At 46.3% G+C, this 25,307-nt stretch overlaps 1 protein-coding gene across 2 annotated transcripts in view; it reads left to right on the plus strand.

The window, feature by feature from the left end:
- LOC308480503 (ADAMTS-like protein 2) overlaps nt 1-25,094 on the plus strand; it is a 38,617-nt gene extending 13,523 nt beyond the window's left edge. For both annotated transcript variants that reach the window (XM_081012115.1, XM_081012116.1), the window contains exons 6-18: nt 1,184-1,307; nt 6,553-6,633; nt 7,423-7,598; nt 8,858-9,269; nt 10,477-10,900; nt 12,326-12,432; nt 13,727-13,853; nt 15,511-15,724; nt 17,406-17,561; nt 18,984-19,154; nt 21,283-21,459; nt 23,130-23,274; nt 23,842-25,094. In XM_081012115.1, the coding sequence (XP_080868241.1) occupies nt 1,184-1,307; nt 6,553-6,633; nt 7,423-7,598; nt 8,858-9,269; nt 10,477-10,900; nt 12,326-12,432; nt 13,727-13,853; nt 15,511-15,724; nt 17,406-17,561; nt 18,984-19,154; nt 21,283-21,459; nt 23,130-23,274; nt 23,842-23,960 (2,433 nt within the window). In that variant the 3' untranslated portion in view covers nt 23,961-25,094. The remainder of the gene's footprint in view (nt 1-1,183; nt 1,308-6,552; nt 6,634-7,422; nt 7,599-8,857; nt 9,270-10,476; nt 10,901-12,325; nt 12,433-13,726; nt 13,854-15,510; nt 15,725-17,405; nt 17,562-18,983; nt 19,155-21,282; nt 21,460-23,129; nt 23,275-23,841) is intronic.
- Nucleotides 25,095-25,307: the final 213 nt, after the last annotated feature.

The raw sequence follows: 25,307 nt of genomic DNA on the forward strand, positions 1-25,307 counted from the left end.
GAGAGTGACGAATGAGGTACTTAACACCTACCAAAATAGCTAAAATGTATAAGACAAAAACAAATCTGTGCTGGAGGTGTGGTAAAACAAGAGGGGACACTTATACATGTTTGGTGGACCTGTGAAAAAATAAAAAAATCTTCTGGAATATAGTATATGACGAGCTTAAAAAAATGTTTAAGTATAACTTTATGAAAAATACAGAAGCTTTTCTACTAGAGATAATGGACACAGGTGTAGCAAGAGAAGATCAGAAAATATTCCTCTATGCCACAGGAGCGGCAAGGATCCTAACTGCTAAAAAGTGGGAAAAAGAAATTGTGCCAACAAAAAAGGAATGGCAAGACAAACAGTATAATGAACTGGCTAGATTAACAGAGGCAATTAGAGATCACACTAGGCAAGAGTTTCAAAAAGCATGGGGAAAATGCAGAGTATACTTCACAAAACAGTGCCCTAAAATACATACCTGGACTTGTTTCGATTAATGTCTGCAGGAGACTTTGCGGATATTCAAGTTATAATTAGAAAAATCTTAATAATTATTCATAAAGGAAACAGCTTATAAGAAGTAAATAAGGAGGCTAGATACAGGATAAAGGAAGTCTTTTATTTGGTTGTTTGTATTGCTGTATGTTAAGCTTACTGTATGTTATGTTCACGTTTAATGAGGGTGGATTTCTGTATTGGGGGTGTGCGGGGTTTATGGTATGTTGTAAATAAAATTTCTAATATTAAAAGAGAATGACGAATGAGGAAGTGGGAGAGATGGGGGGGGGGTGGAGATTCACTCAGGACAACGCCATTACTCAATATGCTGGGTTATAAAGCCTCTCTCTGTAAATACTAAATAAAAAGTGGACGGTAAGAACATTCCTTGTCTTTGTACATTCCTGAGCAACCAGCCATGGCAGTCACTGGCAGCAGACTGACTGGCATCTGTTTGGCCACAGCGAGAGCAGCATGCTGGATGAGATGGGCCTTTGGCATGACCTGCCAGGGCTCTTCTTACAGTCTTTTGTACAAAGGATGGAACGTGAGCAAATGCACAGCGATCCATGCGTTTCAATTTTGAAAGTGATTAAAGGGGTTCAGAAGAGATGGCTTCTCGTCTGGGGTATGGATTAGGCTCACGGAAAGTTTTCACACTCTCAAGTCTGCCTCCACTTTTCTCTCTCTCCAGCCAATCGGGTGTGATGGCAGCCTCTACTCTTCCCAGGTGATGGATCGGTGTCAAGTATGCGGAGGAGATGGAACTACTTGTTACCGCGTCTCGGGTAGCTTCCGAAAGGGGATCTCGCATTTAGGTACGCTTTGCTAACAGCACTTAAGCTATTTCCTATGCTGCCTCTTGGTACCCCTCTTGCTTCTCCTCAGGAAGTTGGCAGAAGAATCGCTTAGGCTAGAGCAGGAGCTCCCCCCCCCAACCCCATACCTGAAGCCAAAGCAACAACCAAGAAGGAGCTTGAAGAATTAACATAAAAGATATTTGGGTGCTACTGAGCCTTTGTGCTAGAAGGTGCAGAATTGAATTGAGAAATCACATTAGCTTAAGAGCCGAACTACACATTCCTGCCAACCTAGCAGTTCGAAAGCATGTCATGTGCAAGTAGATAAATGGGGACCGCTCTGGTGGGAAGGTAAACGGCGTTTCTGTGCGCTGCTCTGGTTCGCCAGAAGCGGCTTAGTCATGCTGGCCACATGACCCGGAAGCTGTACGCCGGCTCCCTCGGCCAATAAAGTGAGATGAGCGCCGCAACCCTAGAGTTGGTCACGACTGGACCTAATGGTCAGGGTTCCCTTTTCCTTTCACATTACATACAAAGGTGCACTACAAAACCCCCAAAGGCAATGTCTGGTAAGGAAAAGCGGTTTCAGAATGGGGCAATTTAAAGCAGAGGAATGGGTTGCAGTGATCAATCCTTCACCTGCCTGTTGTTTTTCTACGGAAAGTTAGGGGGTTGTCACCATTTCCCACCCCAAAGGGGTTCCACTTGCATGCTTTCCTTACAAACACATATCTACAGTCCTGTGAAGGGGGGAAGCAGCTAGAGTGGACATTTTCAGCAGAAAAGCAGGAGGAAGAGGAAGGGTTATTGCTGAGGAGATTTCACCCCTCCCATATCCAAGAATCTGCTGGTGTGCTCTGCTGATTCTCCAGAGAGGAGGGGCGGTTTTCTGCTCTCTACTTATTCCGCTCCAGCCTAACATCAGTCAGTCAGTCAGTGTGTTGGGGAGAGAGAGACTGAGTGTTAGAGAGAGATCGTGTGTAGAGATAAGGTTGCTGCTAAGAGCAGCTGCAGACACTCAGTGCAGTTCAGCATTCATTTTTGTTTAGACCTCATTTAGCTCTGTATATAGTTGTATTATAGTTGTAGATAGAATAAAGAAGATATTCTACAGAGCTGCTCTCCGAGTCATTTATGCTCTGTTAGACTCTGCTATACTCTGCTGTGCGACGACTGTCTTCTTGTGGGAGTGAATCCAGTGCTCACAACTCTAAGCTGTGAGTCCACAGCACTTTGACCTGTTCCTGTGCAGAAGGTGGCCTCTGGAAGTGCTACCCAGCTCGCCTAGCCCAGTCGGGGCTGAAGTGGATGAGTCCAATTGGTGGCACTGGCTCAAGGGTGATGCTGACAATTGCACCCCTTTCCTACCTCTGCACTGCTCCAAAGCTTTCCAAAGCTGCTTTGGGATGGCTGGGAAGAGTTTGTTAAACACGTTTGTACGTGATGTGCAGTTCTGCCTTAGGAGAGACCTCAGTTCCAGGATGTTAATATCTGACGCCCTGCGATCTATGGCTGTAGGGTGGTATAAAGGTAAAGGGACCCCTGACCATTAGGTCCAGTTGTGACCGACTCTGGGGTTGCAGCGCTCATCTCGCTTTATTGGCCGTGGGAGCCGGCGTACAGCTTCCGGGTCATGTAGCCAGCATGACTAAGCCGCTTCTGGCGAACCAGAGCAGCACACGGAAACGCCATTTACCTTCCCACTGGAGCGGTACCTATTTATCTACTTGCACTTTGACGTGCTTTCGAACTGCTAGGTTGGCAGGAGCAGGGACTGAGCAACGGGCGCTCACCCCGTCGCAGGGATTCAAACCGCTGACCTTCTGATCGGCAAGTCCTAGGATCTGTGGTTTAACCCACAGCGCCACCCGTGTCCCTGTAGGGTGGTATACTAATTTAATAAATTAATAATGATGATATCAATGAACCTTCAGATTCTGTTTTTAAAACAATTCCATAAGATCTTGTTGCAAACACACAGACTTTACTCTGCACCACGTGTTTGTGCTTTTGCCAAACGTGAGATTTTTGTGTAAGTGTGAAAGAGTTTATGAGAATCAGCAGGAAAGGAAGTGAAGGACAATTTGGAGCGGAGGCATGGGATAGCCAGAAGGCTGGTTAGAAAGCACTACATAGAAGTGAAGCAATGTTGCGTGGGCACGATATCCTACCTGTGTCTTTCTTTCCCTCTGAGTGGACTGGGAAACATTAGAGACAGATGAAATGGAGGACTCCAGATTCTGCAGGAGATAGTGACCTCTGCAGAAGTGGAATCACAGAAACCAGGAAATTGCCCCCCTCCCTTGTCCTTTAAACACAGACAGCTGGGGCTGTTTGTTCAGTCAGGCTCACAAATCGGTGACTCTTCCAATAATCATCACAACACCAGATGGGTTTCTTGGTGAGGTTGGTCTGGCAACTTCTGTTTCAGTGTATCTGAAGAAGTGTGCTTGCACACGAAAGCTCATACCAAGAACTAACTTAGTTGGTCTTAAAGGTGCTACTGGAAGGATTTTTTTTATTTTAACACCAGATGGGGGTAGAGTACTGTTCCTTGTGCACAGCGACATTTATTTCTGTGTTAAAATAAAGCACAGATCCAAATTGTTTTGCCTTTATATATATATATATATTTATATGATATTTATTAAAGTTTCAAAAAGAGGTTACATAGATAAAAAAGAAAAGAAAAATAGAAAAAAGAAAAATACAAAATACAAAAAAAAACAGTTAAAAACAATTCCATCTTTTCATCACTTATCTTTCATTTACTTGTTTCCCGGACCTCCTCATGCCTCCCTTTTTTGTATTCCAGTTCAATTTATTAGTTCCGCAATTCCTTTCCCTCCTTATTTTATCCTGATCTTTAATCTTAATATATTATAGCATTAAGTTTTTACGTATTGAAAATCCAATTTTTCCATATTCTTTTATACCATTACAGCTAGAAACCACTTAACTTCAATCCAACATCATTCTAACATTCATTAATTTTGCAATATTTCTGTAAATAAACTTTAAATTTCTTCCAATCTTCTTCCACTGACTCTTCTCCCTGGTCTCGGATTCTGCCAGTCATTTCCGCCAATTCCATGTAGTCCATCATTTTCATCTGCCATTCTTCCGGTGTGGGTAGGTCTTCTGTCTTCCAATGCTTTGCAATAAGTGTCTTGCCTTTATAAAGGAAGGCACACAAAATTGTTTTGCCTTTATAAATGAAGGCACACACCAAGAACCCAGAAACAACACAGAAGCCGTATAAATAAAATCACACCTCCCAACAATCTATATTGAGGGCATATCGCCCTATTTCCAGGCTGGAATCCCTCTTCCCACATCCTCAGCCAGCTTGCACTTGTTCAGAAAGCTCAGGAAGGTCTGGTGCCTCAAGACCCAAAGTGCTGTGTTGTTTCTGGGTTCTTGGTAGGGTTTCTCCAGTTGCAGGCAGTGGTATCTTGTGCAGGCTGTTGAAGGATAAGTATTCACTTATTTTCAAATCCCTGCAATAAGCGAGGTCTCTGGGCTGCATGCTGGATGCCAGGAAACATTCCACAGGAAAAAGAGGAAGGGGCTAACTGGGAATCAGGATCCTAGGGAGATGTGCAATGAAGAATAGATAGGTTGCTTCCCTCTGTTATGTTGGGCCAGTCACCCATCCAGCACAATACATATTATCCACTCTGGCCGGCAGAGGCTCTCTGTGAAGTCAAGCAAAGGTTTTTCCCTGACTTGCAAACTACAGGTGCCTGAGATCTTATGCATGCAAAATACCTGCTCTGCCACTGAGAGGTGACCCTTGCTTTTCTGAAATTATCCACCTCAAGGTGCATACTCTCCAAAAGTTTAGCTGGGACAGCCATATAGTCAAGATATAGAAATGTTACACCTTTCAATCAACTCATCAGCATTTTCTATAGTCTTTGTCCCTATTCCCATCCCCCCAATATTAATATTAATATGCATATCTATGGCAGCTAAAGCTGAAACAATTTTCAGCTGAGGGTCAGTTTATTATTATTATTATTATTATTATTATTATTATTATTATTATTAATTTGTGGGTGGCACTGTGGTCTAAACCACTGAGCCTCTTGAGCTTGCCGATCAGAAGGTCGGCGGTTCAAATCCCCGCGACGGGGTGAGCTCCCGTTGCTCTGTCCCAGCTCCTCCAAACTAGCAGTTCGAAAGCATGCCAGTGCAAGCAGATAAATAGGTCCTGCTGCAGCAGGAAGGTAAACGGCGTTTCTGTGAGCTCTGGCACTCATTGCAGTTTAGTCATGCTGGCCACTTGACCTGGAAAGCTGTCCGCGGTCAAACGCTGGCTCCCTCGGCCTGAAAGCAGAGATGAGCACCGCACCGCATTGTCAAATTTGACTAGACTTAACCATTCCGGGGTCCTTTACCCTTACCTATTTATTATCTGTGCTTTGCAAGCCTCCTATGTTTCATATATGCACATTCTAGAAGGCTCATGAATTAGAATCCCTGGAATAGAACACCTTAGCAGATTTACCCAGTAACTTAGGCTCACGCCCAGTTCATACATTATGTTGGACCCTCTCATGGTGGAGAAATGGCCTCCCCACTCTCTTTCACCATGCACATGACAATAATAATAATAATAATTTTGTTATTTATACCCCGCTCATCTGGCTGGGTTTCCCTAGCCACTCTGGGCTTCTTACAGCACATAAGAAATTGTAAAATGTTAGACATTAAAAATTTCCCAATACAGGGTTGCCTTCAGGTGTCTTCTAAAAGTCAGATAGTTGTTTATTTCCTTGACATCTGATGGGAGGGCATTCCACAGGGTGGGCGCCACTACCAAGAAGGCCCTCTGCCTGGTTCCCTGTAACTTTGCTTCTCGCAGTGAGGGAACCGCCAGAAGGCCCTTGGCGCTGGACCTCAGTATCCGGGCTGAACAATGGAGGTGGAGACGCTCCTTCAGGTATACTGGGCCGAGGCAGACATACACCTCAGATGGTCTAAATATACAGCTAAACTAAATCTACAACTAAAAAAGGAATGCATGAAAAATGTATATTCTACAGGTACCGCTGTTCAGTCACTGGTTGCAGTGCCTTATTGAGCATCTAGTCTTTGGCAAACCTGGGTTTGCCTCTGTGCAATGTGTGCAATGGTCCAGACACACTCAACTAAATTAACACCTGTGACCTAGTGGAAACATAGAAACTGCTTCATGGAGCAATGCCAGTTCCCCTGATTTTGCTTTTCTGTTTTGTCTTTGGTTCCTGTTTCCTAGGCTATGTGTTCATCACCAACATCCCCGCTGGTGCTACAGACATCCTCATTATAGAGCGGAGGAAAACAGAGAACATCCTAGGTAAGCGATGGACAGAAATCCTCCACTGGGGTAATTTGTCCCGCAGCACAGCAAGGAGAGTGCTTAACTGACTTAATTACTGCATGCAAGCCTTAAAGAGCATTCAGGAGAGGACTTTTTTGTTCTTGACCAATCTATTCAGAGTAAATGCTATCCCTTGATTTCAGCTTCAGTGGCGTCAAAGAAGAGGAAAGCCTTAAAATTACAGTGCCTTTTATCAAGAACTATTAAACAAATGAATTGGTTCTGACCAAGCAAGTTTTTAGTTAGAGGGACATCTTAATAAAACTCTCTCAACGCATGCATTGACTTTTTGTTTTTTAAATCCCTTTCCTATTTAACCTAGATTATGTCTAGGGGAAGGAGGAGGGAAATAAATCTAAGATACATTTGTGGAGTACACCCAATCCCTCTACTCTGATGGTTCCCACTCCTGGGCACATGGCAGATATAACAAATATTGGTACAATATTTTAACAAAAGTAGTAGGGCACATGCCCCGAAATGCTACCATTGAGTTACACTTTTTGTAATCTCTAGCACATTCAGGGCTTGTCCTGAGATCTGAAAACTTGGGAGAGCCTCTATCCAGCGGCATAGCATGGAGGGAGGGGGGCTGAGGGGGCCATCGCCCTGGGCACAGTTTTTTGGGGGGGCACATCACAGCACCCTGGTGCCCTGCAGCTGGAGGGCAGCTGAGAAGGATGCAATAGGCTTGTGCCCTAGCCCCTGCAAGCACCTGCAAGGAAGATTCCTTTGTCTTTCATCCCCTCTCTGTCTCCTTGCTAGCGCTAGCGGATGAAACTGGGCGCTTCTTCTTCAATGGGAATTCGGCTATCGACAACCCACAGAACTTCCGAGTAGCTGGCACTGTGTTCAAATACCGCCGGCCTTCCAGCCTGCACGCCGACGGCCTGGAGTACATTATTGCACAGGGGCCTACCAACCAATCTCTCAACGCCATGGTAAGAGATGGAGGCTACAAAAAGATTGCTTTCTTGCTCCTTGTGTGAGCCCCAAGAATGGGAGCGCAAAGTTAAAGGGGGCTTGGGGGCCTGATCCGCAACAGTGGGTTGAGGCAAAGTTCTCAAATCGCATTAGATGTCAGGAGCGAGGTGGCAGTTAATCACGCTGTGCAAGTTGGAATTATTAGCAAGAACACGATGTGCACAGACTTGGTGGAGTACCTTTGCCCCATAGATCAGTTGCTGAGACTGAAAGTCCTGGGCTCGTCCCCTCCTCTCCAGGGCTTTTCCCAAGCAATCAGAGACTGCACCTGTATGTAGCTTGTTGCTGCTCCGCCCGTTTCAGCCCGCTTCTGGTTCTGTGAGACAATGTGGGGCGGGGAGCCGGTTGCAGCAGGAAGGGGAGAGACTTGTGACTCTTCACCAGGCTGACTCATCTCTGCCTCCTGCTCCCCTGCTTCTGCTTCTGGAAACAGTCTGCCACAGACTCTTCCTGCTCACTGAGCCCTGTTACTCCTTCAGCTTCTGATACCTCATCTTCCGAGTCTTCTCCCTCTGACCACTCACTGTTGTCCCACCACCAATCCCTGGGCTCTGAGCCTTCTTCCCTTGGTGGTTCCCCAGCTAGTTTCTCCCACCATTCCTCTATATCCCATCGGTCCATGACATTACCTTCATGTGGACTGAATCAGCTAGATTGGTGGCCGCCGAGACCATATAACACCGGTCCTGAAAGAGCTTCATTGGTTCCCAGTACATTTCCGAGCACAATTAAAAGTGTTGGTGTTGACCTTTAAATCCCTAAATGGCCTCCGCCCAGTATACCTGAAGGAGCGTCTCCATCCCCATCTTCCAGCCCGGACACTGAGGCCCAGCTCCGAGGGCCTTCTGGCGGTTCCCTCGCTGCGAGAAGTGAGGCTACAGGGAACCAGGCTGAGGGCCTTCTCGGTAGTGGCGCCTGCCCTGTGGAACGCCCTCCAAGCAGATGTCAAGGCAATAAACAACTATTTTACTTTTAAAAGACAACTGAAGGCGGCCCTGTTTAGGGAAGTTTTTAATGTCTGACTCTGTATTGTTTTTAATATTCAGTTGGAAGTCACCCAGAGTGGCTGGGGAAACCCAGCCAGATGGGAAGGGTATAAATAATGAATTATTATTATTATTATTATTATTATTATTATTATTATTATGCCCAAGTGCTAGTGCCGAAGGACTAATTTTATTTCCCTTTGATTTTTCCTTTTCCTTGTTGAACCCAGTACTATAACTTCAATGGGAAAGTCCCCCATGTGACCTACGACTACACAGTGCCCAGGGCGCTGTCTCCGGCTCTTCAAACCGTTCCCCCCGCCATCAAGATGCCAACGCTGTACCTTCACTTGCCGGAGCCCAGCCACAATCGCCAGGACGCCGTCCCGCCCATTTCCCAAGATTTCAACGCCACTTGGTTATCTCTCGCGCCGGATGACGTCGGGGAACCTTTCCCACGGGGGGAGGAGCACGGAGGGGTGGCCTTCAAAAGCCAGGGCTTCTTCCCATTCAACTCAACTGCTCAAGGCAAGGACTGGGGCTGGAAGCATGGGGCAGAGGATGAAAAGTTTGGTTTCCAAGTCCAACAGGTCTACCACACCAACGGAGCAGGTGATGACGAAAAGATAGAAACAGATCTGGGTTGGTATATTTTCTTGCCACTATATTTGTGGTGTTGGATTCCTTCTGCCCCCACATGAAGCGTGGGGTGGGGTGGGGCAGGGTAGTCATGCCCTCCCAGTCCTGCCTACCTGTGCTTTTTTGCATTGCTATTCTTAGTTATGTAATGCCTTATTCCTGTCCCATATATCCCGAGCCTTCTGCGGGGGATGGGGAGGAAGTAAATAATCGTTGTGGGTTTGCTTGGTTTCCATATCAACCTACCTGGACCCTGAGATCATCTTTTGAGGCCCTTCTTCATGTGCCGCCTCCTCAAGAAGTCTGGAGGGGGACAACACGAGAACGGGGCCTTCTCTGCAGTGGCTCCCTCTCTGTGGAATGCTCTCCCCAGGGAAGTTCGCCTGGCGCTGTTGTTATACACCTTTAGGTGCCAGGCAAAACCATTCCCTTTTAACCAGGCCTTTGGTTGATTCAATTGACATCCTACGCCCTTTTAAAATGTGGGGTTTTTTGGGGGGGGGATTATTTGGGTGTTGTTTTTATTTTATTATTTATTTTGTGGTTTTATATTTTGATTTTGTTCTGTGAACTGCCCCGAGACCTCTGGGTATAGGGTGGCATATAAATTCAATTAATAATAATAATAATAATAATAATAATAATAATAATAAGCTGTGTTGTGGTAAGGGGACAATTGTGGTTTGATGAAGGGCTGTAAGGGACAATGTGCAAAGCCAGAATAGCTAATAGCTATTATGAGAATTTAAATTTTTTGGAAATTCAAACATTGAGATTTAGGGTTGCCGCATTTTGAAGAGCAAAAAAAGGGAGGGAACACATTTGCTGACTTTTAACTATGGATCGCTAGGATGACACTTGTTTTATGTGTCTTGAAAAGGAGGACGTGTCCTGGAAAAAGAGGACACATGGCAACCCTACGCACACACCTGCTTGCCAAAATCTGAAATCATCCCTAAACCCTGAACGTTAAAATTCTGTAGTTGTGACAACTCTGAAATTATGAGGGCTGGAAACTCATTTTTTTTAAAGCACCGAAAGTGTGTCCTGTTTAAACTTTCTACCAGATGCTAGATTGCACTGCCCACGTGCCAAATCACACCAGGAGATTTGTCTTGTGAGCATAAGAGGGGAAATGAGTTTTGTCCCATGTCCCTTGAGGAACAAATGCCTTAAACTGGATTGGTCGCTATCCTGTGTTTTCTTTAAGCCCTCAGACTCAATCACCTCACAATCAGCACAGCGATTCCCCACGGTGCACCGAGGCCTGAGCTCCAGGAGGCCAGCAGGATGGGGCCGTCCAGGCTACGTCTCTTCAGGAAACTGTGTCTCCAGGACCCCCAGAACGCTGCTTTTTGCAGGGAATTGCATTACCTAGCGATCAAGCTGGGGAGGAAGAACTCGACGGTGGGCTTTTGGGGCGAACCTTTGGTCGACTGGTCCGAAGGGCTGCACAAGCCACCTGCAAAAAAGAACTTTCTGGAGGAGGCGAATGCGGAAGCGCATGCGGTGGACGACGCAGCGAACGATACGGCCGTGGCGATGCCGTCCAAGCCTAGTTCCAGCACCAGCGTTCAGGCCGGTTTGGGGAGCAAACTCCTGTCAGAACCTCTTCAGGCTCCTGGGACTGAAAGGCAAGTAAAACTAACGTTTCCTGGAGCCAAGGACCAAATGTCCTCTTAGGGGGAAGATGTGGGAATGTTCAGGGATGCAGGAGTGGATATATTGTCTGATTATATCCTTATCCAACTTGTGTTAACAAGTTCCACAATTTCAGCAGAGTAACATTCCCCTTAATTTTAAGCTTTGCAGGGGCTGCGTTTGCTCAGGCTTGCTAAAGCCTCTATAATAACTGTTCTGGTATTTTCCCCTTATTCCCTCATAAAATATAAGAGACGACACAGTCTTTTACAAAAGTATAAAAAGAGTTTACTCACATTCTGTTCACAATCAGATCCCAGAAGGCAGACTTAGCTTAATGAAGTAACATACACTTGGAATCTATCTCATAAGAAGACAGTCCCTTTGTCCTCTCTTGGCTGGAAGCCAAGAGGGCATCTTTGGCTCAGTAGATGTTGTTTCTTCGATGCATGTAGTCAAAGAGAGAGAGATGGCTGCCCTGCCTTGTGCTTTTGTCATTACCTGCACAGGTGAGGCCACACCCACCTCCAGTCACATGCAGAGGAAGTCTGTCCCAGCCCAGAAGGAAACAGGAAGTTTACCTGCTGGCTGGACAAACATTCCTCCCCATGTGTAAACATGTTCACTCTAGGAATGGTGTACTTGACTGCTCTTGTGTTTCACATCCCACAGAAGATAGGTGTCATATGAACTCCCAGCAGAGCACCTCCGCCAGGGTGGGAGACCATGGTTTCCTCTCAGCTTCTCCATCTGAATGGCTGACAAAAAACACCAGCATGTTGACTTCAGTCTTACCCCAAACCCCAGGATTCAGATGGGCTACCCACCCATCAACGATAGTTCTGTGGGTCACAGTGAAGGCCGATGGGAAGACCGCAAAGCCAGAGCAGGGACCCACCTAGGGGCACAGTGGGCAGCCTCTTTTGCTTACGCAGTGGACTCGTAATCTGGTGAACCGGGTTCGCTTCCCCGCTCCCCCACATGCAGCTGCTAGGGCTAGTGCTTGGGCTAGTCACACTTCTCTGAAGTCTCTCAGCCCCACTCACCTCACAGAGTGTTTGTTGTGGGGAATGAAGGGAAAGGAGAATGTTAGCCGCTTTGAGACTCCTTAGGGTAGTGATAAAGCAGGATAGCAAATCCAAACTCTTCTTCTTATTACTATTTATGCCTTCCTTGTGGCATGCTAATTTGTCTGAGTCTATGCTTTGGGAATTACTGGCCTAAAGAATGGCATGCTTGACAGGCCACCAGCACTTGAGTTTTGATATGCGTCAGATTTGGTATTCACCAGACTCTGGGGGAGCAACGACTGCATTCATACCTGGGCTCCTTTCCTAGTCCCCTCAGAAAGGATGGCCTTTCCTTCCCAGAGTAGACAGTCCACCTGTGAGTTCATGCAAGCTCCTTTTTCCCTGCAGCAACGACTTTGAGCTGAATCCCCTCGGCCACGACGACATCAGCCTGGCTGACATGTATCGCTGGAAGGTATCGGCCTACGCCCCTTGCAGCTCAACGTGCACGTCAGGTAGCTTTGCTGCGAAGGTGATGGTTTTCGAGAGCAATTCTTGCGAGGGACCCAATCTTCTGCTTAAATGTGCCTCGTTTCCTAGCACCCAGAGAGATCTTCTCTAGAAATAAGTCTGGTATTGTAGGTTGACAGCAATGCATCTGCTATTCATTCAGGTATCCGTTGACTGTTTACTTCACCTCTGCATTCTTAACTCTTCAGCCACAAATTCTGCATGGAGCAGCCCCTCACAAGTTGGTGCCCCTCCAGCTGTCTTGGACTACAACTCCCATCAGCCCTTCCTAGCACAACCAATTGGTCCATTTAGTCTACTGCTGCTTGCATGGACAGGCAGTGCTGCCTAATAATAATAATAATAATAATAATAATAATAATTTCTTATTTGTACCCCGCCCATCTGGCTGCGTTTCCCTAGCCACTCTGGGCAGCTTCCAACAAGGATTAAAAATACATCAAAATGTCACACATTAAAAACTTCCCTGAACAGGGCTGCTGCCTTCAGAGGTCTTCTAAATATCAGGTAGTTGTTTATCTCTTTGACATCTGGTGGGAGGACATTCCATAGGGCGGGTGCCACTACCGAGAAGGCCCTCTGCCTGGTTCCCTGTAGCTTTGTTTCTCGCAGTCAGGGAACCACCAGAAGGCCCTCGGCGCTGGACCTCCCTGCTGCCCTGTCCCTGGGGTTGGTGGTGGCTGAACGTGGACCTTCCTACACGTGACCTGCATCCCTTCCCCGTTCTAAGCCACTCTGTGCATCCATATGGCACAATGACTGACTTTTTAGCACGTTTGTTCTCTAGCTGCCCTGGAGCATTTAACCTGCCACAGTGCACATGGGCAATAAACTACCGTATTTTTTAATTAATTGATACTCATTAAATTTAATCACATAATTGTTCATTGCACAGCCTTGATTCTTTATTCATATCCCAGCATTAACTGTGCAGCTTTAAGATGCTGTCCAGCTCTGCTGCTCAGAGCCCCTTCATGTCTTCCAAGGAAGAGATGAGAAGGGAAACACGAGTAGCTTGCCCTCCCGTGTTTCTGGATCTACTCTGGAAAACAGAGGTCTACAAAGTCCCTCTGGAAAGATGGGCATTGTGGGGACCGGATGAGGATCTTCCTGTGGAAGCAAGGCCATCTTCTCCCATCAGATGAGATCTGCAAAAGTGGTGGTTGCGGCAGTGGGAAAAGATCAGTCGCTTAGGCTGCTTAGCAGCTGTCAGGTAAGCTGCTAGGGGCCATTTAACAAACAGGGACTAAAAAGAAGCACTTTTGGTTGTCCACCCAGGGATCAGCAGCTCCTACGCCATGTGCGTCCGCTATGACGGCGTGGAAGTGGAAGAAGCGTATTGTGACGCCGTGACGCGCCCTGAGCCCACCCATGAGTTTTGCACAGGCAGAGACTGCCAGCCTAGGTGAGTGAAAGGAGCCAGTTCCCAGAACGGGACTGGGGTGGAATTGTACGTGTGCAATCTTAATCCTGAACCAGAATATGAAATCTGTAGTTTGAGGCTGGTGGAAGGTGGTTAACTGTAATGTTCTTCTGTCTTCCTTTACAAAATGCTGGGGAAATTATAAACAACTGCAGGACTTATTATAACGGGTCTGCTTTGTGGTTTCTTACTTAATTGGTAAACCAAAATAAGCTTGCAGAGTTTATATATATAAAATTTATATTTATACTTTTCAAGTTAATACATTTTATTAGTTTTACAATCAATTTTAAATTTCTAAGCTTGACTTCCTTCCCCCTCTTTCTGCAGTTCTTTAATTTATTTTTAAATATCTTCTGCATATCCAAATTCATTTAATTATCTACTTTAAATATATACTTTTATGAAACTGCAGGTTATTGCAATAATCCTGCCAATGCTTTTATCTGTTTGAAATTTATATGTAAATGTTCAATAAACCATTTACATTCTTTTATAAAAAGTTTGTTATCTTGATTTCTTGTTCTTCCGGTAAGTTTTTTGCATATTCCGTAAGTTTTTGTATCCATTCTTCCTTTGCTGGGACTTCTGCTTCTTTCCACTTTGGGGTGAGTAGCATTCTTGCTGCTGTGGTAGCTTACCTAAATAAATTTCTATACAATTTGGGTAGTTCTGTCCCTATAATTCCCAAAAGAAAAGCTTCTGGATTTTTTTTAAAAAACAACAACGTTATTTTGAACATCCTTTTCAATTCATTATGTAAAAAGAAGGTTCTTTTTATCATATGTGTTGATCTTGCAGTAAGGTTAAAGCTTACTGGGAAATGATATACAGTCATACCTCGGGTTGAATGTGCTTCAGGTCGAGCGTTTTCAAGTTACGCTCCGCGGCAACCCGGAAGTAACGGAGCACGTTACTTCCGGGTTTCACCGCTCGCTTATGCACAGACGCTGAAAATGACGTCACGCACATGCGCAGAAGCGGCAAAACGTGACCCGTGCATGCACAAATGTGCAGTCGCATCTTATGTTCTATTCAGGATGTGAACGGGGCTCCGGAATGGATCCCGTTCACATCCCGAGGTACCACTGTATAATGAATTGTAGAGTTGATATTTTTAGTGGGAAATGCATTTCACTCTTGTGTGGTTATAAATCAGGGGTTGGCAATCTAAGGCCCACGGACCGGAAGCGGCCCATGGGGGCCGGTTAACCAGCCCCTGAGCCGCCCCCGAACCGAGCTGCCTGCTCTGCGAGTCTCCGCGTGCTGCGCTAAATTGGCGCAGCTTGGCACGGGGGCTCTCTTCCGTGGCTCTGGAAATTGCTTCTGTGCAGGCATGATTTTCAGCGTCTGGGCATGCGCAGAAGCGATTTCCAGCACCGCAGACGTGCAGACATGATTTCTGGCATCACGCTGCGCCAGTCCGGCCCACGGAGGATCTCTGCGGGAGTGATCCGGCCCATGCCCGGTAAGCCTTGCCGACCCCTGTTATAGAGCCTCATGCAGTTAGGAAGCTTGGAAGCCTCTTCTGTTTTCTCCCTCTTGACTCGGGTAATTCTACTGCTCTGACCTTCTAAGTTCCCTCAGACTAAGCCATGGTTGCTCTCTCTTCTCTCTCGCCATTGGCGCCTGCCTGGAGGTGGGAGACCAGCCGGTGGAGCGAGTGTTCCAGGACCTGTAGCGAAGGCTATCAGTACCGAACGGTGCGCTGCTGGAAGATGCTGGCTCCGGGCTTTGACAGCTCTGTTTACGATGACATGTGCGAGTCGGCTGGGCTAGCCAGGCCCATGGAGCGGAAATCATGCAAGAACAAAGCTTGCGGGCCACAGTGGGAGCTGTCAGAGTGGTCTGAGGTATGTGGTTCTTTGGCAAGTGCAGCAAAAAAAGGTTGACAGCATGGGCCGGGGGAAATAGCTAAGCGAGCCTCTCTGCAAGCGCAAAGACAAATGTCCTTTTTAGGCACTTGGGGAGCAAAAGAAGGGAATTGTGATGTTTTAACTCTGATTACCTTCATCTTAAGGGACGTGGGTGGCGCTGTGGGTTAAACCACAGAGCCTAGGACTTGCCGATCAGAAGGTTGGCAGTTCGAATCCCCGCAACAGAGTGAGCTCCCGTTACTCGGTCCCTGCTCCTGCCCACCTAGCAGTTCTCTGGATTCCTTTGGGCTGGAATTCTAGGCTGGAGGACACACATTTCTGAAGGTCTCGTGTGAGGATCCAGAGTGCTAATGGGCGCAAAGTGCTGGAGACTGGCTGCAATGGTTGGGACACACACAAACCCCACCTTGGCGCCTTGCACTGAGTGACACCCTACCTTTATCACTCCAGTGGTACCCTCACATTTCACATGCTAAGATTTTTGCATGGCATAATCTCCTTGTGGAAATGGTGAAACTTTCCACAGCAGAGGGGGTCATTTCCAAGACGAGTTTCAGCCTCAGTGCATGAAACGGAGGGAGTATGGTACCAGTTCATGTAAGCAAGGCCAGACCCAAATGTTCTGGCCCTAAACAGCCCTAAACGGCCTCGGTCCTGTATACCTGAAAGAGCACCTACACCCCCATCATTCAACCTGGACGCTGAGGTCCTGTTCCAAGGGCCTTCTGGCGGTTCCCTCACTGCGAGAAGCGAAGTTACAGGGAACCAGGCAGAGGGCCTTCTCGGTGGTGGCGCCTGCCCTGTGGAACACCTTCCCATCAGATGTCAAAGAAATAAACAACTACCTGACATTTAGAAGACATCTGAAGGCAACCCTGTTTAGGGAAGTTTTTAATGACTGATGTTTTAATAAAATAAAAAAACCCCTTCATGTAGCACCTTAGAGACCAACTATCAGTAAGTTTGTTATTGGTATGAGCTTTTGTGTGCATGCACACTTCTTCAGATATACATGTGCATGCACACGAAAGCTCATACCAATAACAAACTTAGTTGGTCTCTAAGATGCTACTGGAAGGAATTTATTTATTTATTTATTGGACTACGGCAGACCAACACAGCTACCTACCTGTAACTAGAATGATGTTTTAATGTATTTAACCTCCTGTTGGAAGCCGCCCAGAGTGGCTGGGGAAACCCAGCTAGATGGGTGTGGTAGAAATAATAATAATAATAATAATAATAGTAATAGAAATAGTAATAATAATTGTTCTTGTTATTATTATTTAATATTGTTATTATTTCAACATCTGATGCAAAAAACAACAACAACCCAACTTCCCCTCCCCACAATAAACTATACTGTGAATAAATTAGTTACCATTTGTTTTTTTTAAACCATACTTAAATTCTGCTGCCCGGGACAGACGACTCTGTTAGGAAGGCATGCATGTTGACCCTGAGCTGACATAAATTGTTTGCGATGTTAATCACTTTGGGAATATTAGGTCGCTTTCCTGAGCGGAAAGGGTGATCCCATACTGTTTATGAAGGAACAAGCTTGTCCACAGAAGAATAATTGCCTCCTTGGGGCTTGCATCCTTGACGCTGTTTTTCATTTTCCCTGTCCCATATCATCCTGTTCCCATCTTTATAGTGTTCTGCTCGATGTGGTGGCCCGGGGACAATGAAGAGAGAGGTTCGCTGCTCTGTGGAGCCCAATCTGTGCAGTGAGTCATTGAGGCCTGTCGGTGAGCGGGAATGCTCAGGCCCCCCCTGTGACTGGCATTGGACTGCCTCTGACTGGGGGCCGGTGAGTCACAGAACATTCTTTCTATTTTCTCCTCCTCTCCCCTCCCCATCTTAGAGGATCAGATTAAGAGGGCATGGAGGTGACAGGTCTGTCATCCGTGTGGAGCCTGTGGGTTTTGAGGTGGGCAGCAGGAGACTCATACCAATTCCTGTCTCTTTGCTGCATACTTTCATAACCAAGAAAATAGGCTAGCAAAGGATCCCAGCGTGTCACAAACTCAGTACCCGATCAGACTTGCTGCCTCCCTGGAATGAGAGTATGCTTTCATCTTTTTTCTGTATACGTTTTGGGGCAAGTTTGGCAGAAGCAGAACAACTGTCTTTCTGGGAAGCTTCGTCAGCAATGTCTAGGCAACACGATGACCATGTACATATGCAACAGACAATCTTTATAGAATTCCTTCAAACCAGTACAAAATGAAATCTTGGGTGTGGTAGAAATAATAATAATAATAATAATAATAATAATAATAATAATAGTAATAGAAATAGTAATAATAATTGTTCTTGTTATTATTATTTAATATTGTTATTATTTCAACATCTGATGCAAAAAACAACAACAACCCAACTTCCCCTCCCCACAATAAACTATACTGTGAATAAATTAGTTACCATTTGTTTTTTTTTAAACCATACTTAAATTCTGCTGCCCGGGACAGACGACTCTGTTAGGAAGGCATGCATGTTGACCCTGAGCTGACATAAATTGTTTGCGATGTTAATCACTTTGGGAATATTAGGTCGCTTTCCTGAGCGGAAAGGGTGATCCCATACTGAAAATCTTTAAATGAAGCGAGGTACCAGACTTTCTACGATGAAAGACAAGCTGTGAAGCTTTGTGTATTTAGCAAATATGATGTCCAACACTGAACAGTGATTCCGAATATTGACTACTGTTTCGCAGAATTCTTCGTCAGCGTGGTGGGAGGATATAGAATTGCTTCATAAACCCATCTTATTTTGAATGATTGTATGTAAATGAAAATATCAAATGCTGTGGAACAGTGCTCATGTAATACGATCTTCTTAGCCTGGGAGTCCTGTACCTGGATCAGACCCTGCATGCATATTTTTAGAAATTATTCTGCAATTGTGAGGTCTAGGTTAAGGTTACCAGATTTTTTTCAATTAATCCAGGGATACTTTTCAACTTCAATGGATTTTGTATGGGGACTGATTTGTAAATCTGGGGACCGTCCCCAGGAAACGGGGACATCTGGTAACTTTAGTTAGGTACTTTAAAAAAAAATATAAAAAAATAAGAAGGCAGTTTCTGCATCCCGTCCATATTACTTGTGGCTGCATGGAATACACTTGTACCATAAATGTGTCCAAAGTCTTACAGATGCCCCAAATGCCTTCCTGATTAGAGACTGATGCTCAGCCGCTGTTACCTTGAAAGGCCTCTTTGTTTTCCAAGTGCTCAGGTTTGTGTGGTGAGGGACGAATGAGCCGCTTTGTCACATGTCGCAATTTGGAGGGGAAGGTGATCTCCGACTCCCTGTGCAACCCCAACACCAAGCCTCTAGCAATCTACCCCTGTGGAGATAAGAACTGCCCTGCGCATTGGGTTAAGCAGGAATGGGACCAGGTGAGTCCGCGCTTGGTCACGCCCTCCATACGAACAGGATGCCCTTGCCAACACCACCCAAAAAAGGTTTGCCTTCTGCTTCTGATCTCCCTTGAGCTTTCTCTTTGTAGGGTATCAGAGGTGTCAAGGCAGAGGGTTCATTGTTTCTCTTATAACCCCCACCCCCCAATTTCTATAAAAGGACACAAGGCAGCTTGCATAAAATCAGCACACTACAAAACAAGATGTAGGGGGTGAAATAGCAACCTTAAAAATAAACCACCCTTTTATAATCAGATGGCACAATCAAAGACAGGGAGCCATGGGATTGCATACTTCTTCCCTGGCCCCCAATTCACCAACCTCAACCTCTTAACCAAGGTTTGAAACCAGGATTTGAGGTAGCTTCCATAGTTAAGGAGAAACCTCACTGGCATCAATATGGCTTTGGCTCCAAGCACCACCACCACATCTGCAGGTGGCCAGAAGGCAGGTCACCACAGATCTCAGTCCACCTGCAGTCAGTGTTGTCCCTTCTGGCACTGTACAGCTACTGATGCTGGCCTGGTTCCTCCGCTGCTCATAGGCTGCTTTTCTGCTAACCATCTGCCTGCCTCTAAGCTAAAGGTGAGGCGCTTGCCCCACCTATCCAGGGCTGCATTGTTTTGGGAGTAAACTATTGCGGGTAGCTGCACGCCAGAGCAAAAACTGAATTTCTTTCTGGGCAGAGCCACACCTTAAATTTAAAGCACATCTAACACACATTTTAAGCACATTACATCCCCCAAAGAATCCTGGGAAATGTGGTTTGTTAAGGGTGCTGGGGATTGTATCTCTGTGAGGGGGAAACGAAAGTTCCCAGGGTTCTTTGAGGGATGTCATGTGCTTTAAATATGTATTAAAAAGGAAAGGGACCCTTGACCATTAGGTCCAGTCATAACCGACTCTGGGGTTGCGGCACTCATCTCGCTTTATTGGCCGAGGGAGCCAGCGTACAGCTTCTGGGTCATGTGGCCAACATAACTAAGCCGCTTCTGGCGAACCAGAGCAGCGCACGGAAACACCGTTTACCTTCCCTCCAGAGCGGTACCTATTTATCTACTTGCACTTGATGTGCTTTCGAACTGCTAGGTTGGCAGGAGCAGGGACCGAGCAACAGGAGCTCACCCCGTCGTGGGGATTCGAACCACCGACCTTCTGATCGGCAAGTCCTAGGCTCTGTGGTTTAACCCACAGTGCCACCCGTGTCCAAATATGTATTAGATGTGCTTTAATTTCTCCCTTTCTGCCATCCTCTCTCCTCCCCCCTCCCCGCCAAAGCCAGCCCTACCCATGAGCCCACTGGCTTGCTGAGAGAGACTGCTGTTTATATTTCATGTTTCTTGAGATAACTGGCTCCGTTTTTCCTTTTAGTGAAGAAAGAGGTATAGCTATGAAAAAAGCAAACAAAACAGAAAGCAAAACTACAGAACCTCTAGTTTACTGAGAACGGATCTAGACACATCAAAGAAGTGTTTCGGTTAAATGCTTTGCAAACTTTGCATGAGAAATCGGGTTGGGGAAAAAAGAAACTCCACAGCGCCATCTGGTGTCACAGTGTTAACATGCACAAGCAACACACATAAAGTGTTTTTTTCTTTGCCAGTGTAGCTGAGTCCTTGGTGGGGTACAGCTATTAAGGAGGAATAAAAACAAAAACATCAACAAAGGTGGGATGGGAAGTCAAAAAGAAAATGTGCAATGAAAAGCACTCTTATATATATGATTGGAGTTGTGTAATAACTTGGAAGATTTGATAAAAATCATTGTTAAGAAAATATTTACGGAGTGGATTGGAAATTTTATAATGAAAATAAAATAACTTGCACCGTTGCAGTAAGGGTAGACATAATGAAAATGGGAATAGATCGAGTCTCGAATCAATAAAAGTTAACTTTTGCTCTGTGCTAGATTTAAAAGAGGCAACTGTACCTTTGCCTTCCTTCCAACACCTGCTTTGCCAGAGCACATCTTGAGCTGGTAACTGGCGTCAGTCAGAAGCTTGATGGGCGATTTCATGGAGCAACTGCCCAGCATAACCCCGTGCAAGATTCTCATGCAACATTCAACATGCTGACAACTGAATGAAACCCCTCTTCCTCCCTTCCAGTGCAATGCGACATGTGGCCGAGGCGTCAAGATGCGGACAGTGCTGTGTGTGGGGCTGGAAAATGGACTGTACAAGGAGTACCCCGATAAGCGCTGCGACGCTCTCCCCAAGCCAGAAGTTCAGGCGTCTTGCTTCAAGAGACCCTGCTCCAGGTGGTTCTCCACCTCTTGGTCCCAGGTAGAGGAAGGGGGGTAGTTCTGTGGTGGGGCTTACGATGGGGGCGAAAAGAGGGTAGATGAGCCCCTCTGCCCCTCACTTCCCTCTACAGGCCCTATAGAAACTGCCTTCTTAACTGATGGACCCACTATGGGTCTCATCCACTCGGTAGATGAGGAAGCACACATGCCTGTGCGGGTCCTCATCCTGTTCATCACCAGCGTTGACAGATCACCAAAAGGAGCACCCTTAAGCAGGGGGCTAGATCAGGGCTCAGCAACCTTTTTCAGCCGTGGGCCGGTCCACAGTCCCTCAGACCATGTGGTGGACTGGACTATATATATATATATATTAAAATGGAACAAATTCCTATGCCCCACAAATAGCCCAGAGAAGCATTTTAAATAAAAGCACACATTCTGCTCATGTAAAAACACCAGCGGGGAAAAAGACAGTCACGGAACCAAGAAATTACACAAAACAAATGAGATGTCGTGAAAATCCCTGAAACGAGAAGTAATCGACTATAGAGTTAAACTAAATAACAAAAACCAAAAAGTTTAAGGGGAAAAAATTAACCAGAATTAAAGGAAGACTTAACGAGATGCCGGCTACAAAACTCGTTTCACTGAACTAATCAGTTTCCTCAGAAGGAAATAAAGAAATTAAAAACCTTAAATGATTTTGAACAAACTCAAGAGCAGGGATTTTCACGGCATTTCATTTGTTTCATGTAAAAACACCGGGCAGGCCCCACAAATAACCCAGAGATGCATTTTAAATAAAAGGACACATTCTACTCATGTAAAAACATGCTGATTCCCAGACCGATCGCGGGCCGGATTCAGAAGGTGATTGGGCCGCATCTGGCCCACGGGCCTTAGGTTGCCTACCCCTGGGCTAGAGTCATTCCTGGGCCACAGTCAGATTTGATTTGATCAGGCCCACTTGCAAACCACCCTGGCTTCTGTGCACACTGAACCCCTGCTCCAAATATTAATTTACATTTCACAGTGCTGCTTTGCTACAACAGCCCTTTGCCAGCTTAAGCCAGCTCTGCAAAATTCAGCCGAGAGAACAAGTCCCTTTAGGGCAAGAGCTTTCCATCATTTCAGGACAGCCTCCGGGGATCCCTTTTGACATGCCGCCTCTGTTGCTATGAACGTTGCACTCTGTATCCCCCTATAATGGTATGGGGTTGCTCGTGCGTAAGTTGCCACCTCTCCTGGCTATGTTGCCTTGTTAAACCTTTCTGTCTGGACAGCCCTTCAATTCGTGGCTGCCTCAGTCGCTAGCAGAATCCGTCAGTGGGCGTTTCTTAAACCTCTTCCAACATAAAAGTTGTTTGACGCCCAGTCTCCTCCTACTTTCTCTGCGCGGAAGTCTTCTGCGCAGGGACGGCGTGGGTAGCGGAGGACCCGTGCTCTCCTCGCTGGTGTCCGGTGAAGAGTCTGGGAGCCCTCTCTCCGATTCCCCCATCTGCCCCTCCTTATTCCTGGTGTTGCACTGAATTGCTTCCCCATCTGCTGAGCTGCCTCTCTCCCTGCTGGGCCCTTCTCCAGCATCATTAGAGAGCCTCCCCTCCACCTCTAGCTCCGATGTCAGTTCCCTGACACCCCCTTTCCCACCACTGGGGAACATTTAGTTATCTTGATTTTTAACCCCCCCCGCCCCCCCTCTGCCTCCCGTAGTGCAGCAAGACTTGTGGCACAGGCCTGCGTTTTCGTGAGGTGAAATGTTACCAAGGAGAAGTCCTGGGGCAAGGCTGTGAGTCAGCTTCCAAGCCTGAAGCCAAGCAGACATGCCAGCTCCAGTTGTGTCCCACAGATGCCCCAGGTAAGGGGGACAATTTCCTTGCGGGCTTAGTCTTGAGAGAGAAGAGAAGGGTCACAGCTATTTTTGCTTTGTAATACACGTGGGGATTGTGAGGCAGAGAAGCAGAACGGCAACGTTGACTGGCTCTCCTAACGATTGGCTGACCGGCTGTGATGTCACAGAAGGGTGATGCAAGCAGGAGGGTCTGTGGTTGCCATTGGAGGACCGGTTTAGCTCTCAGAGAGAGAGACAGGGTAGGCAGGTGCATGGAAAAGAATGGGGCAGTGGTGAAACATTGGGTCCAGGATGGCAGGATTTGTGGAACGGTGGTCTTGACAAATGAGCAGAAGGAAAGGCCAGAGGAAAGGATTGGAGGAGGAAGAGGAGGACGAACGAAAACTAGTGAAAAGAAAGGAATAAAGGGTACATGTTGGCCAAGAACTGCAGAGATAAGGAAGACCACGGTCCCCATATAAATTTGAAGTCAGCCACATATTGGAAATAAATTAGCCCAGTCCCTGTGGGATGGCCAGGGAGGGATCAAGCAACTCTCTTACTGACGCCTGTTGTCCTATTTCCACTCTTTAGATGAAGACTGTGAAGACAAAACAACAGCTAACTGTGTGCTGGTCCTAAAAGTGAAGCTCTGCTCACACTGGTACTACAGGAAGGCTTGCTGTAGATCTTGTAGGAGCAAGTCGCCCTGATTCCACATCTGGCTGTTGCAACTTCCCTGCCCAGAACAAGGAGCAAAATGTCCTTAGGCACCAGAAGACTTTACTGAAATCTGCATTCTAGACCGGAAGCCATGGTTCCTGACTTGCAACAACAACTAGCCAGCTAGCAAGTATTTTTTTCATGTAGCAGTCAAAAGGACCCTGTTTACACAGCCTTTCAAAAAAAGACATCAGGTCTCTAGATACCACAGTGCCAACATGTAACTATCAGACTTCAGAGTGCCCCTCGCAGGTACTTTATCATGCTACGTGAAATGCTAAAATCCTTGACCTCCCCCATATTGTGGAACACCTGGGGCTTAATAAACTGCCACCCCTTCCCGCTCCTTTAGCCTGTAGGCGGTCCCCTGCTGATATTGGCATCTAGGTGAATCCAGGCCTTTGCATTTATGTAGTGCATCAGATTGTAAGGAGCATTTTGCAGTCATTCAAATGTAAAGAACAGCCCTGCTGGATCAAACCAAAAAGTCCAGCTAGTCCAGCATTCTACTTCTCACATTGGGCAACAGATTCCTTTTGGGAAGCTCACCAACCGGACGTGATGGCTTCCTCTTGCTGTTGCTCTGGGTCTCCAGAGACATTTAATTTAGCTGTTGTAGCTAGTACCACCCGATAGAACTTTCCTTCATGAATTTGTTCTTTGCTGAAGGCCACCTGGAGAGTTCATGAATCCGAAAGGAAAATGGGAGCGTGTGCTCTCTGAGTTTTTCGGAGGGGTGCCAGTGCAGCAATTCTGCACAGCCCAGTCTTTTTGCGAGCTGCGTAATATCCATCTATACCACCCATACAATGCCTCTGGTGTTGCACATGGCAGTTGGGAATTCATGGGGGCGAGAGGCGCAACTCATACAGGGCAGGACAAGCCGCACATTGCTCAAAAACATTCTTTGGTTAGGGTGCATCAAGTTTTCTGCCCAGCGTCAGTCTTAGAACTTGGTACACAGGAATCTCATGTGCAGAGGAAAGTTATGTCACAGCATGAATAAACAAAAGGGGAGAGAGAGAAGGGGGATGCTTTGAATGTTCCATCCTATAGATATAGCAGGTTGTCTGTGATTAATCTACAAAATCTTTTTTAAAATCACTTTACAATAAAGAGAGAGAGGGAAACAACACATTTGTGCTTTCACAATGTGAGGAGACTTGTGGTAGATGGAAAGGGCCCGTGCAATGGAAGTTGCATGTCTGTGGCAAGAAGCAGCAGGAATGGGGAGGTGGCTGACTTGGGAATCTGAGGGAAGCTCTCCAATGTTTCTGTGAAATTGCTGGGTGGGATTTTGGCCTGGAATGATGGGGACATATCTTGCACCAAAGGTA

Source organism: Podarcis pityusensis (assembly GCF_964106645.2).
Source record: "Podarcis pityusensis genome assembly, chromosome: 6".
Classification (NCBI taxonomy): domain Eukaryota; kingdom Metazoa; phylum Chordata; class Lepidosauria; order Squamata; family Lacertidae; genus Podarcis; species Podarcis pityusensis.